At 49.1% G+C, this 13,817-nt stretch overlaps 1 protein-coding gene across 1 annotated transcript in view; it reads left to right on the top strand.

The window, feature by feature from the left end:
- The first annotated feature begins 2,145 nt into the window (after positions 1-2,145).
- Positions 2,146-13,817, top strand: part of BTBD16 (BTB domain containing 16) — a 52,978-nt gene continuing 41,306 nt past the window's right edge. Inside the window, exons 1-4 of the mRNA XM_089898271.1 lie at positions 2,146-2,178; positions 3,736-3,887; positions 10,032-10,105; positions 11,939-12,082. Of these exons, the coding sequence (XP_089754397.1) occupies positions 2,161-2,178; positions 3,736-3,887; positions 10,032-10,105; positions 11,939-12,082 (388 nt within the window). The 5' untranslated portion in view covers positions 2,146-2,160. The remainder of the gene's footprint in view (positions 2,179-3,735; positions 3,888-10,031; positions 10,106-11,938; positions 12,083-13,817) is intronic.

Below are 13,817 nucleotides of genomic sequence, written 5' to 3' on the forward strand. Positions count from 1 at the left end.
TATATAAACGAATCTTAATAGTGGCCAGGGAAGTTCAAATTAAAATAACAATCTGAAACTATCACCCACCAGATTGGCAAAAATAAATATTGATAATACTGAGTACTGGAGATGGTGTGGGGGAAAAAGCACTTACAAATTGGATGGGAATGCAAATTACTATAACTTTTGGGAAAGTGAGTTGGCATCATCAATTAAAGATACCTGTCTTATTTAGCATAATCCCACTTTGAAGGATCTGTTTCTTAGAAGTAAAAGCAATAACACACAAAGATATATATAGATATAGAAAGATAGATGATAGATAGATAGATGGATAGAGATATAGTTAACAGCTATAGATATAAATACCTGTGTTTAAAAACGTATATATATGGCTTCCCTGGTGGCTCAGTGGTTAAGGAGCTGCCTACCAATGCAGGGGACACGGGTTCAACCCCTGGTCCGGGAGGATCCCACATGCCGCAGAGCAGCTAAGCCCGCGAGCCACAACTACTGAGCCCAAATGCCACAACTACTGAAGCCCACGTGCCTAGGGCCCGTGCTCCACAACAAGAGAAGACAACGCTACGAGAAGCCCACGCACCGCAATGAAGAGTAGCCCCCGCTCACCGCAACTAGAGAAAGCCCGCGTGCAGCAACGAAGACCCAATGCAGCCAAAAATAAATAAATAAATAAAATTAAAAAAAATATATATATATATACACATATACACACATACATATATGTATGTATGTTTATTGCAGCATTGTTTTTGGGAGTAAAAACACAGGAAACAAACAATGATCATCAACAGGTGAATAGTCTAATAAATTATGATATATCCACAGTATGAAATATTATGTGGTCTTGTTAAATTTTTCTTTACTTGTTTTTGTATTAGCTCACTTGTTGCAATGAACATGTATCACTTTGGCAATGTAAGAAATCTAAGGTAATTAAAAGGAAAAGAAAAGCCTGTCTGCCCAGGTGGAATAGAAGTTCCATGATGCAGAGATCCTGTCCACTTTGCTCACTGCCGTATCCCAAAAACAGCACTTTCCTTGCATATATGGCAGCTGCACAGAATATACTTGTTCAATGGACAAGTGAGCCCCTTCTCAGCACCACGGCTATAGTGCAGGTGAAATGCTATCTGGGGAGTGATGCACAGAGTCAGGTGGGATGCTTGGTCACCAGGTGACCTAGTTCCTGCTGGTTTTGCCTGCTCGGCCACTACCCTTCTCCCCAAGCTTGTTCTGGGGAACCACCCAGTCCCCACTGCAGTCTCGTTGGGAGAGTTAATCAAGCTGTCTGCCCGCCTGAGACCTAAGCCAAGCCAGTTGTGTTCTTTTGCTGAGAATTTCAGTGGAGCAGGACCGCCCAAGACTGACTGGGGCGGGTGGGTGGGGGGATGAGACAGGGAACTGCTAGAGGCAGCATCTGACAGAGGTGGACACTGGTGCTTGCACCGTATCCCTGGAGCTGCTTCCTGGCCGTCCCCAAAAAGAGTCTCCGTTTTCCCTTTGATTCTGAGTTCCCTCTTTCCCTTACCATCCTTTCAACAAATCCCAACCTCCCTTAACCCCCAGATTTTTTTTTGCCATATCATTAACAGAGTTACTTTCTGTTGCTTGCAACCAAACTACCCTAAAAATGATCAGAGACAGCTGGGAAGTTCTGCCACTCAGCCCCTTTCATGTCCCTCAAAACTAAGGTGAGACGAGGCCACTGTGCTCCAGGACAGCCCTGGTCGACACTAGCTGTCTAGGCCTAATTATTAGTATCACCCCTTTTAGCCTCCTGGTCTGAATGACAAATTACATGATTAGCCTACTCATAGGCCTCCTTTGGTTCCCATCACCTTGGTAAAGGGTGGAGAATCAGAGGATCATGGATTATCTCCTATTTTGCTTGATCTGAGACACTTTTCCCAGCACAAGAGCAGAGAATCGTCTTTCTACTAATGTGCTTTCAAAAGTTAGATTTTTCACTTAATTTGATAAATAACCGACACTTGAGGCTTACTCATTATTACTTTTGTGGCAAAATATAGATCCTTTGGTCCAATCCCCTCCATAATATTTTGAAAAGACCCTTTGGAAATTTTTTGAAATTTAAAATTTACCTCTTTCATCTTCCAGGTGCTTCTTCCCTTTGTGTAATCTCCATGGTTCTTCATGAAAATGCTGAATCCGGTAAGTAGATCAGTTTCACAAGAGGGCAGGCAATGGTGAGGAAGAGAAGCACCTGGTGACAGTTGTATTGCTGGGTTTCCACAAGGGGATGGGTCCAGCACCCCTGAGGACCTCAAGCTTTATTGGCTGACTCAGCTGGGAAGAGTGTGTTGCAGGCCGGCTGTCAGAGCCCATCATTTTTGTGTCACACTTCAGCAGGGCTGTATCTAGGTTCAGATTCTACAGTTTTCAATCACCCACCATATTCCAGGCACTATACTAAAGCATAGTTCCCAAACTTTATCATTTCAACAGCATCCACATCCTCGTCCTCGTCCTCGTCCTCATGTTCATCCTCATTATCGTCGTCATTATCGTCATTATCGTCGTCATTATCGTCGTCATTATTCCCATTTTATATATGAGGTCCAAGAGGCTCAAAAGAGTAAATTTTTTGCCCAAGGTCACACAACCAGTCAGTGGCAAAAACAAGATTTGAACTCAGATCCTCCATTCCATGGCCTGTGGTCTCCCCACCACCCTGTTGGTGCCTGGTGTGGCTTAGGATCAGTTTCACCCATTCCTGTGGGTCCCTCATGGTGCACTTGTCCTGGGTAGGTTTCCTTGAGCCACCACATCTGAGGTTTACATCCATGCTGGGTTTTGTACCGCTCCCTTAAGGAAATTGCTGAAGCCCAGGACCTTAAGAAAATGTCTAAGGAAAAGTCCCCACCCAGTGGCCCACCTGTTCCAGTCCTGGGTTTATACCAAAAAAACTGAAAACAGGTGTTCAAACAGAAACTCATGCACGAATATTCATAGCAGCACTATTCACAGTAGCCAAAAGGTTGTAACAACCCAAGTAGCTATCAGCTGGTGAATGGATAAACAAAAGGTGGTCTCTCCCCACAATGGAATGTCATTCAGCCCTAAAAAGGAATGAAATTCTGACACAGGCTACAACGTGGATGAACCGTGAAAACATGCAAAGTGAAAGAAGCCAGACTTAAAAGGCCACCATTGTAGGATTCCATTTATATGAAATTTCCAGAATAGGCAACTCCATAGAGACAGAACGCAGATGACTGGTTTCCAGGAAGTGGGGAAGGGGGAAATTGGGAGTGATGGCTTAATGAGTTGACAGTTTCCTTTTGGAGTAATGAAAAGGTTCTGAACTAGATAGTCGTAATGGTTGTACAACACTGTAAACGTACTAAGTGCTACTAATTGTACCTACAAAATGGATTCAATGGTGAGTTTTATGTTTTGTGTATTTTACCGCAATTTAAAAAAAAACAGTCCCTACCCCAAATCTCCTCAGTTTGATATCTTTCTCCCTGACATTACGCCTCTGGCACCTCCTGTCCCAGGTGCTAAATTCCAAATTACTTTGTGGCTTGAAGTCCGCAGTCTCCTGAATACAATATATTTGCCTTGGGAAGAGAGCTCTGGAGAAATATTGGCCATCTTTGAAAATTAACCAGCCTTTTAAAATTTGTCTTGATATCCTTTCTGCTGTACCATTTGGAAAACCTGGTATTTATTTGTGGTTAAAAAAAGACGTTCTTTCTTTCCAAGCAGCACAAACCCCAGCTGGAACGCCGGATCGTTGGCTCAACCAACCGGTGGCGTTTCCCCAGAGAGCCTTTTTTGGGGGACCTTCTGGCGCTTTCCCAGATGTGCAAGGCTGTCAACGTAGACTTTGATGAAGTTCTGAAGAGCCCAGACAGGTAGGAAGACCAAAGGCCCATGGTGGGGTGAGCCACACTTCTGGGAAGTGCCCCATGGTTGGGCAACTCTGATTGGGCAGGTGGGCTGCCCTGGGTATTTGCAAGGAAGGCTGTCTTTGGGACCATCCCTTAGGGATGGACAGGATCAGGGTGACAGCTTCCTCTGAGAATGTCTGTGGGTGGTGATTAAAGTCCAGAGAGATTGAGAATTTTTTTCTTGATTTTCCTTTGTACTGGGAACTTTGGACCCTAAAAGGATTCTAAGTTTATCAACTGATTTGTTGACAAACAAAGTGAGATGGTCCGGCTCAGAGTTTGAACCCCTCCCACGAATGCGCGTGTCCACCCAGCAAGGGGAGAAGCAGGCTTCCGCTCACCCGCAAAGTGTTCCGAGCCGCTGGCTTAGAGCATCACTTCTTCGGGTTATGAGTTTTTATTTGCCTCTCCTGGGGACACAGAGCTGGATCCCATTGCAGAAGGAACACTTCCCTTCCCTGGCCTTTTGGATCTGCCTGGGTACTTCTGCCTCCATGCACTGGCACATCTGCCTTATGAGCGCTCCGTCTGACCTGCCTGAGCATCTCCCTGAGTGTGGGCTGTGCCCTGGGCAGCACCTGGCACGGAAGAGCTCCTGGCTCCATGTTTGCTGAGCGAGGAGCCACATCTTCCCTTTCCAGGCCCACCGGCCAGCCCTGCTCGGTTGCCTCCCACCTTACAGATGACTATACCACACACATGGAAATAAACCAAAACCCATCTGGCTTTGGTCTCTAAATTCTCTGATGACCCCCGCTTAGAAAAGATTGAGTGCTGTGAGTTGCAGTTTTTGGCATTGGTTACTCATAGCCTTAAACAATTTTGGACTTATTTTATATTTTGTTTGGTTAGAGCCCTGAAGAAGTCTTAGAGTTCGTTGTGCTCCTTAGCATCAGGGCCAGGCCGGGCAAGCAGGCGCAGGAGCTGGGCCTGGGAATATAGGCAAACTGATCCAGAAACCTGAGGAGGGAGGCTGGGCTTGCAGGGGCAGACGTCTTCAGGACTTGGTTTGCAGAATCGCTGAGCTAGGCTGGGGGTGGTGGCCTGAGGGGTGATGGCCATTGGTGCTGGGCTTTTGGGCCATTAAACATAGTCTATTTGACAGGGTTGGAATTCCTTCTCCTCCATTTACTAGTTCTGTGACCTTCAGCCAGTGGCTTAATCTCTCTGAGCCTCAGTTTCCTCATCTGTGAAATGGTGACAATAGCATCTCCCCTGAAGAGTGACCTTCAATCAGACAGTACATTAAAAATGATTAGTGCTGTTCCTGGCAAATAGTAGGTGCTCAATAAACACAGCTATTATCTTTCTAGCCTAAGCAGCAGTCTTAGATATTGATCCTGGTGGTTTCATTCGGGGGAGTGTCAGCCCTGTGCTCTGCCAGCCAATGACTCCATATGTCACTCTGCCTCTTAGCACTTTCTCCAAATCAAAACATCTTGCCTCAAACACAGCAGATGCAGGGACTGGTCTGGGCGCTGTCTTCCCAGGAGAAGCTTTGCAGATCTGCCTCTCTCCTTGGTGATGCTGGGAAGCTGGGGGTCGGGAGGCAGGCTGAGGGCAGGTAGGCACTCAGGACGGCCGATCACTCGTGTATCAGTGGTCAGCCGACCCAGGCTCAGCTCATCTGGGCAGTTTGGTGCTCCACAAGCCTCTTGTCCTCTTCCTGAGACAGTGGGCTAGCCTGGGCATGTCCTTGTCTTGGTACCGGCAGAGGGCAAGAGGGCGGGCCCAGTTGCTCACCATGTCCATTCAGCCAAGGCAAGTCACATGGCCAAAGTCAAAGTCAAGGGGCAGGAAAAACACACCAACTCTCTTGGGAGAAACTTTGGAGTCCTGCAGGACAAGGGTGTGTAATTGGGGCCATGGATGCAGTCTACTACAGTGCGGGAGGAGCTGATTTTCTTTAATAAACACAAAATTTTTTCTTTATTTTCACAATGGGGATTTATTCCATGTGATTGTGAGAAACATAAACTTGGAAAGCATAGCAAAAGTTTTATTTAATTTACGTAATAAAATAAAGGGCTTATTCCTGGTAACCCTTCTGTACTTTCAGACTTGTCAGCTAACAAGGTCGATGGTAGGGGTGGGGGTGTCTGGAATTGTACCTGCGACACACACACGGGCGCCTTCCCCGTAGCTCTCTGGCTGCCCAACAAGCAAGCCTGTTCTTGCAGATGACGCTGTTATTGTTGCTTCTTCCACTTGGGAGCGCTGTTGACTTTGATGGGAGCTGGACCCATCTATATTTTACTAGTTCTGTGAAGCGTCACTGGCCGTGGAAAGCTGAGTTAACTAGCTCTGAGCTTCCCATTTATTTCAGATACGTAATTGTGCTTCTCATATGTCAATGCCCCAGGTTCTGCCCAGCTAGCCAGTACTTCTGGTTGTGTCTGTGGGTTTCCATGACGCCGTGAGCTTTTGGCTCCAGAACTCAGAGATGCTATACAGGAACCTCAGGTTCCTGGTCTTCATCATGCTTCCTTCCACTGGGACTGGGGTGTGGAGTATGGGGAGAAGGGGCCTGAGAGATGAGGAAATGCTAACCTCCTTGCAAACAACCTAACCATTTCGTGCCTTAGTTTCTTTATCTGCAAACTGGGGATGCTGTCTTACAGAGTTGCCATGAGAATTATATGACATAATTCATTGAGAGCCTAGAACGGTATCTGGCAAATAAATACCCAATTAACATGTGTCATTCGGTGTCCCTGGAGTTCTCTGGTACGTGTGGACACAGCTAACATATGAACCCAAAGATCCAGGATGGAGGAGTGTGGCTGAGGAAGGAGGCTCTAGGGCAGAGGTCCCCACCCCCCGGGCCACCGGTCTGTGGCCTGTTAGGACCCCTGGGCTGCACAGCAGGAGGTGAGCTGCGGGTGAGTGAGCGAAGCTTCATCTGTATTTACAGCCGCTCCCCATGGCTCACATTACCTCCTGAGCTCCGCCTCCTGTCAGATCAGCGGAGGAGTTAGATTCTCATAGGAACGTGAACCCTACTGTGAACTGCGCATGCGAGGGATCTTGGTTACACGCTCCTTATGAGAATCTAACGCCTGATGATCTGAGGTGGAGCTGAGGTGGTGATGCTAGCGCTGGGGAGCGGCTGCAAATACAGATCATCATTAGCAGAGAGGTTTGACTGCGCGGAGTCCATAACAAATCAATGGCTTGCCGACACATCAAAACCCCATCAGTGAGCAGCAAGTGACAAGCTGCATCTTACGGAGTAGACTGGACACAAGCTACACGCTTCAGGTGTCACTGTCTCCCATCACCCCCAGGTGGGACCATCTAGTTGCAGGAAAACAGGCTCAGGGCTCCCACTGATTCTGCATTATGGTGGATTGTATAATTATTTCATTATATATTAGCATGTAATAATTATAGAAATAAAGTGCACAATAAATGTAATGCACTTGGATCATCCTGAAACCATCCCCCCAGCCCTGGTCCATGGAAAAATTGTCTTCCACAAAACCTGTCCCTGGTGCCAAAAAGGTTGGGGACCGCTGATCTAGGGGGCTTGGGCCCTAGGAAAAGGTGACCCTGCCTCATGTTTTTTCCCATTCTGATGGCAGTGCCAAGTCCACTGTGAGGTTGGAAGGAGGTCATGCTAAGAGGCAAGGATGCAAAGAAGGGACCCCTAGATTTTTATCAGAGAGCAGTTTCAGGAGAGCTGGGACCGGAGACCCATGATCCACGATGTAGAGCTGATAGGAGAACAGTGTCTGCTCAGTGCCAGGCATCCCGAGCATTAACTCTTTTACTCCCCCAGTGACTTCCACGTGGTCCTCATTTCCCTCCTACAGAGGAAAGAACCAAGACCCAGAGGCAGGCCCAAGGTCTGCATGACTCTTCCCGGTAAACCACATTGGAGCTTTGCATGTTGAAGGTATCAAGTCGAAAGCCCTTTGTTTCGATGGTCTGCTGCAGGAAGTCTGTATGTCCATGAGAAACTTATGGACTTTCCCTTTTACCCTCTGTTTCCCCATCAAGGTAGTGAGCCCCAGACTAACGGCATGTTCCCAGCATCCCCACTTTATCCCAGGCCACTTGGTCCCACAGGGTGAAGAGGACAGCTCCCAGATGCCATGTGTTCCATTAGCTTTTCCAATGGTCCTGAAATGAGCCTCAGCTTTGGGAGCTACAGAGTCCACAGGATACATGGTATATCTTGGCAAGCGGCCAGTACACCAGGAGGAGGCAATGTGGTTACTTGTGTTGCCCGGCATCTCCTGGCTCAACTGATGACGGTGAGGTTTGTGAGGGTAGTTGAGGTCATGGCTGTTGCCCCAACAGGACAGAGTCTGTCGTTCCATTTTAAGGTCACAGTCTGAACTCCTGACCTTAGCCAGCTCTGTCCAGATGTGTGACCCAAGCCACCAGGGGGATTGAGTCTGGCTTGGGTCAGGTCCACTGCTCCTGTGGGATAAACAACTCAAGCGCCCACAACCTTCCTGAGGCTGAGTCACTTTTAATCACCATCTCTGCTTGGAAAGGGCAGCATGTGGTCAATATTATTCTGGACACAGGCTCTCCGACCCAAGCCCTCCTGCATACACTCTGGCCCATAAGGATTTCTGGCATCACTGGAAAACAGCATGGCAAATGTGACAGTGGCTGGTGTGGTCAAGTGTCCCCTGGCTGGTTGGCTTTCTTGGGATGACTGTCTTCAAGCTGTGAATATGTGACTCCAGTTTTGTTTCAGTTCCTTGCTTAGCAGGGTGAATATAGTGTTTATGGAAAAGCGTCTTATCTTTGTCATCATCCAAGCATTGATATTTATCGAGCACTTGCACGATGGCTGTGCTAGGGCTGCCGGGGTAAATAAACGCCGACTCTGTGGGGTGCAGAGCCTGGTGCAGAGGGCCCGTGAGGAAACAGGCGACCGGAAGACGCTGGGGAAGGAGTTTTAACAGGGGCAATCCCAGGGCGGGCTGGGGAGGGCCGCCAGCCCAGCCTCCCCAGAGGAAACAACTAAGCTTATCTGGAAGGATGCGTAGGAGGTCATCCAGTGAAAAGGTGAGGGAGCTGCGTGTCCAAGAGATTGGAAGCAAGAGGTGATGGTTCAGGCTGTTGAAAAGGGCTGGAGCAGGGAGTGTAGAGGGATGAGATTGCAGAGACAGGCAGAAGCCTGCTAGCCATGTGAAGGAGGTTGGCTTTCCCCCAGGAGCACTGGGGAGACAAGGAAGGATTCTCTGCAGGGGAGAGGCAAGACCAGATTTGCATTTCAGGTGGCTCCTCAGGCTGCAGTGTGAGGTGTGCATCAGAGGGGACCACATGGAGGCCCGGAGACTGGCAGTGACTGGGGGCAGAAAATGGTGGCTTGGATGAAGGTGATAGCAATGAGGGCAAGGATTCACCCAAGGAGAGATGGATGCATTCAAAAGGCATTTCATTAGATCTGGGCAAGCGATCAGGTGAGGCAGCATTCAGGATGCTGGCCTGGGCAACTGGAGGCTGGTGATGCCATTTCCGGGCAGAGGATTGGGGCTCAGTTCAGGGTAGATTCTTTCTTTTTTTTGGTCACACTGCAGGGCTTGCAGGATCTCAGTCCCCTGACCAGGGATTCAACCCAGGGCCACAGCAGTGAAAGCCCAGACTCCTGGCCACTAGACCATCAGGAAACTCCCTCAGAGTAGATTCTGTGTTTAGATTGTGGACACACTGAGACTGGGACATGCATGACCCTAACCAGAAGTTTTGCTGAGTTAACTTTCCAGACATGCCAGGACTCTCTCTCCCTTTCTCCAGCAGTTATTTATTGAGTACCTACTATATGCTAGGCACTGTTTTAGACACTCATCCAAAGAGGTGTCATTTAGGCAGCCAGATGTAGCCTCAAATACCTCCTTGGTAAGATCTACCCGCAAACTGAAAACAGGAATTAATGTTTTGAGCCGGTCATCAGACAGAGCTTACAGTTTGTCGAATTGGCAGACACACAGTGACCTGAGGAAACTGTCCCAAAGGGAGAGATATGATAAGACTGATTCATTTATGCTTTAGGGATGCTTACACTGGAATCACACATGTTGCAGATGAAGGAAAAGAAAATGTCAGTATTAACGCCTGGATTTTTTGTTTGTATTTTTTCTTGAGGTTATGCATTTCACAAATTCAGGAAAATTTCCCTGAGAATTTGAAGAACAAGGCCATCCAAAGCGGGGAGGCAGGTGAGTTCTTGTCACCAATGGATTCGTCAGAATGTTGCTGACCTCAGGGATAGCTTATGGTCTTTATGGAAGGAAAACCAGACCAGAGGCCTGGTCACTAGTCTGTAAGTTCTGTTCCTGCCCCCACTGCACAGTGTCCCTCGTGCAATAGGTGACTGTAAATATTTCCCAAATGCACAATGGATGAAACTGCTTGGCAAACACATTTTCATATGCTAATGGCCATGATAAATACAGACCTGCTGACGTTAATAAATAGGCTTTGGATTGGAAGACTAAGCAGAAGCCCATCAGGCCCGGGGCAGCTGTTCTGGGTCCCTCTGGGCTTTAATCAGTCGTGACCTGGATGTCCACATCTGCACTCGTCCAAGAAGACTTATCTGAGGTAGCGTGAGGAGTCAGACCGGGTCTGTCCAGCTGGGAAAGGCTCACTGAGCCCCACGAGGAGCCTGGCCAGGTCAGCTTCTTGATGGCGCGTTTTTGGATAAACCCCACCCCACGGTGTGGCTGTCTGAGGTCAGAGCCAGCCTCCTTCCCTGGCAGAGGCTAATCGCCCGTCAGCTCTGGTTGATGGTGGGAGCAGGGGGGGAGAAGCAGTGTGAGGCTGCCTCTGGGCTCAGGAGAAAGAGTTCCAGACTGGTTGTGATGTCTGCCCTGCACTGCCATCCTGAAAGCGGAAGGGGACACGGGAGCCACACTTTATCCGCAATTCTGCCCTTGCCTAAAATCGCCATTACGGGGCAAGATTCCTTTTAATCCGGCATAGCCAGACTGTCACCTGAGGTGACCGGAGATTTGAGATGAAAACCCAGGTTCTCAACTCCCAGCACCAAACAATATCATAAAGTGGGTGAATGACGATAATAATAACAGGAGAGGAAACAGGTACCCAAAGTCATGCAGTCAAAAGAATAGCAAAGCCAAGAAATACGTAGATGGGGCTAGTGAACCTCGAGGTTCTGTCCAGCGCTGGGATTAAGGGTTCGGGGGGAATCACCCCGAGCATGACTCCCTTCCCCCCAGCTCTGTGCTAATTCAGGGGTCCAGCCTGCAGAGCCCCCCTTGCCCATAGCCTCTCATGTCTCACCTGGATCCCAGCATAAAGACTCCCCAGCATAAAGTCCTTTACAGTTTGCAAGGAACCCTCCTCGCACTGTAATCCCGTTTCATGCCTGTGAGCTGGGCTTTCTGATGATCTCCATTCCCTCGAGAAAAGCAATGCTGATGAGAACCCTGCTCCCTGGTGATGGGGTTTTTTCTATGACATTCAGGTGGGTAACAGACACTAACAGCCCAGGTAGCAATTTTGCTCCCCAGAGGACATTTGGCAATGTCTGGAGACATTTTGGGTTGTCACAACTCCTGGGTGGGGCGGGTGATACTGGCATCCAGTGGGTGGAGGCCAGGGATGCTGCTAAACATCCTACAACACAGGACAGACCCCTCCACAGAGAGTTATCTGGCTCCAGATATGAACAGTGCCAAGGCTAAGAAACACTGCAATGGGGGAGGCAAGGTGAGGCCCCCTCCAAGAGTGTCGCAGCCAGCGTCCCTGCCCCACGAAGCTTTTTCCAGTCCCCAGGTTGGAGGGCAGCTTGTGTGCCTCTGCAGCTCTGGGGGACGTTTACCGCTTTCTAAGTTACCTTGTGCCCATCGTATCCGCTTGGGAGCCAGGAATCCCCCCGTGGCTGGTACTTCGTTCCTAGCGAAGCCGCCTGCCCACTCGTTTGCCCGATAACGGGATGGACAGAGAGTACGTGGGAGAAAGAGTGAAAGCATCTTCAGGTCGGGGTGTCGTTAAAATGTTTGCTCAGCATCCTTTCCTCTCCTCAGGTGTGATTCTCGAATGCCTCGGCTTCAGATGGGAACTCCATCAGCCCCAGCTTTTTCAGTCCGAGACCCTGACCAAGCTTTACATGATGGCCCTGGCCCGGGGCAACGCAAACCCTGAGAAGGAGCTGGAGAAGTTTCTGCAAGGTACGTTCTCACCCAGAGCAGGACCCCCAAGGGCTCTCTGGTTAGAGAGGCCCCAGCTTGGCGTTCAGTTATCTGTTTGGGGACCACGGTCACTCTGGCAGTTAAGACCAAGGCTCATGGTGTGTGATCTCATTACAGGATTAACCTCAGTCTCCTCGGCTATAAAATGGGATAATGGTTCTTATTGTGTTTCATTGTGGAGGAGGTAACAGGTGTGAAGTTCTAGAACAACGCCTGGCACATAGTGAGCAGTCAGTAAATGTCAGTTCTGTTCTCATAATAGCCCATTCTTGTCCACCAGCTATGAGGGAGGCCCTCCCTACTTCTTTGAGAAGAGAAAGTGGGTTGTGTTGAGGCTTCTGATGGGCTTTCTAGAAAGAACGCACAGTTCTGACATCTGTGGCTTGTTTGGCTCTAAGTGCTGGTTGGAGGTTTACAAGTGTACATCAATTTCATTTTTTCTTTTCCTTTTCTTTCTCTTTTCTTAACGCCACCTCATACCCGAAAGTATTTAGGTCACGTCTTTCTTTTTCTCTTTTTTGAACCCTAATAATCCCCAGCTGCACCTTATCTGTCCCATAAGTTCCTCTCCTGCAGCCTTGCCAACTTCTTCTCAGGTAATATAGTTGGCATCGCCTCCGGACAACTCATAAGCAGGTGCCATGGAAAATTCAAGGTCTCCCAAGCAGCCAGCATGCCAGTCGGGATGGGATTGCATTTCCAGGACGTGGCAGTAAAGCTCTGACATTCTGGAGCCAGACGGGCTGCCGGAGCCCCCAGTCGGGAGACGGAGCCTGGCTGCCTGCCGGCATCTTCCCGGCCACAAAGCCTCTGACTCAGCCCTTCCCGGCCAAGCTGGGAGCCAAGAGCAGGCCGTGGCGTCCCCATAGAACTGTAACAGGCTTCACACATATGATCTTCCTGAGCCTTTGTCCCAGTGTCTTCAAACCTGGGACTGAGCTCTTTCTCCCATGGCCCCGGTGCCCAGCTCACAGCCCTTCCTGGGCAACCAGTGGAAGGCCACTGGGGTTCAGACAGCGAGTACAATGAAAATCAAGAGAATATGGAAGGGAAAAATGGAGTTGTTATGTTTTTCATGAGTCTAGAATGGTCCCACTCAGATTTGGCCCTACTAAAACAGCTGCTGTAATCCAAGCCCCCTGCTAGGGGCTGGGCCCGGCTGGGGGACATCAGGTCACGTGCAGGAGTGAAACCTCAGTGCCTGGGCTGTCACAGCTTCCCGGGGTCTCCCCTGCAAGCACCACCAACTGCGTCAGACCCTGGGACTCGTGTCTCCAAGGCTTTCAGTGGGTACGGTCCCAGCCCTTCACGTGCCTTCGATGATGGTTTCTATACGCATCTCACAGTTACTGCTTTTCTATTCCTGAGAACGTGAGCATCATTCTCCTGGAGTTAGCAGCAGAGGAAGTTTCTGACCAAGCCCTGGAGTGGTGGGTGCTGAGGAGACACAGCTCCCCTGGAGCAACCCTGTGCTGGCCACACGGGGCTGTCCCAGCCACTCACGTTCATGTTCATTCCACCCAGAGTCCAGGATCAGCTGTACCATAGCAGCATGTGTTTATTCTCTAGGAGGATCCGAAAGCAAACGACTCTCTTTTACTAAAAACAAACCACTTTGGGGGCACCTCAGAAGCGTATGATCAAATTATCACTTTCCTATCAGATTGTGAAGTTTTACTTACAGCAACTGTCTTCCACGTACTCTGACCTAGCC

This window comes from Delphinapterus leucas, chromosome 16 (assembly GCF_059928025.1).
Source record: "Delphinapterus leucas isolate spDelLeu-1000000601 "Yukka" chromosome 16, BTC_Dleu_Yukka2, whole genome shotgun sequence".
NCBI classification, from domain to species: domain Eukaryota; kingdom Metazoa; phylum Chordata; class Mammalia; order Artiodactyla; family Monodontidae; genus Delphinapterus; species Delphinapterus leucas.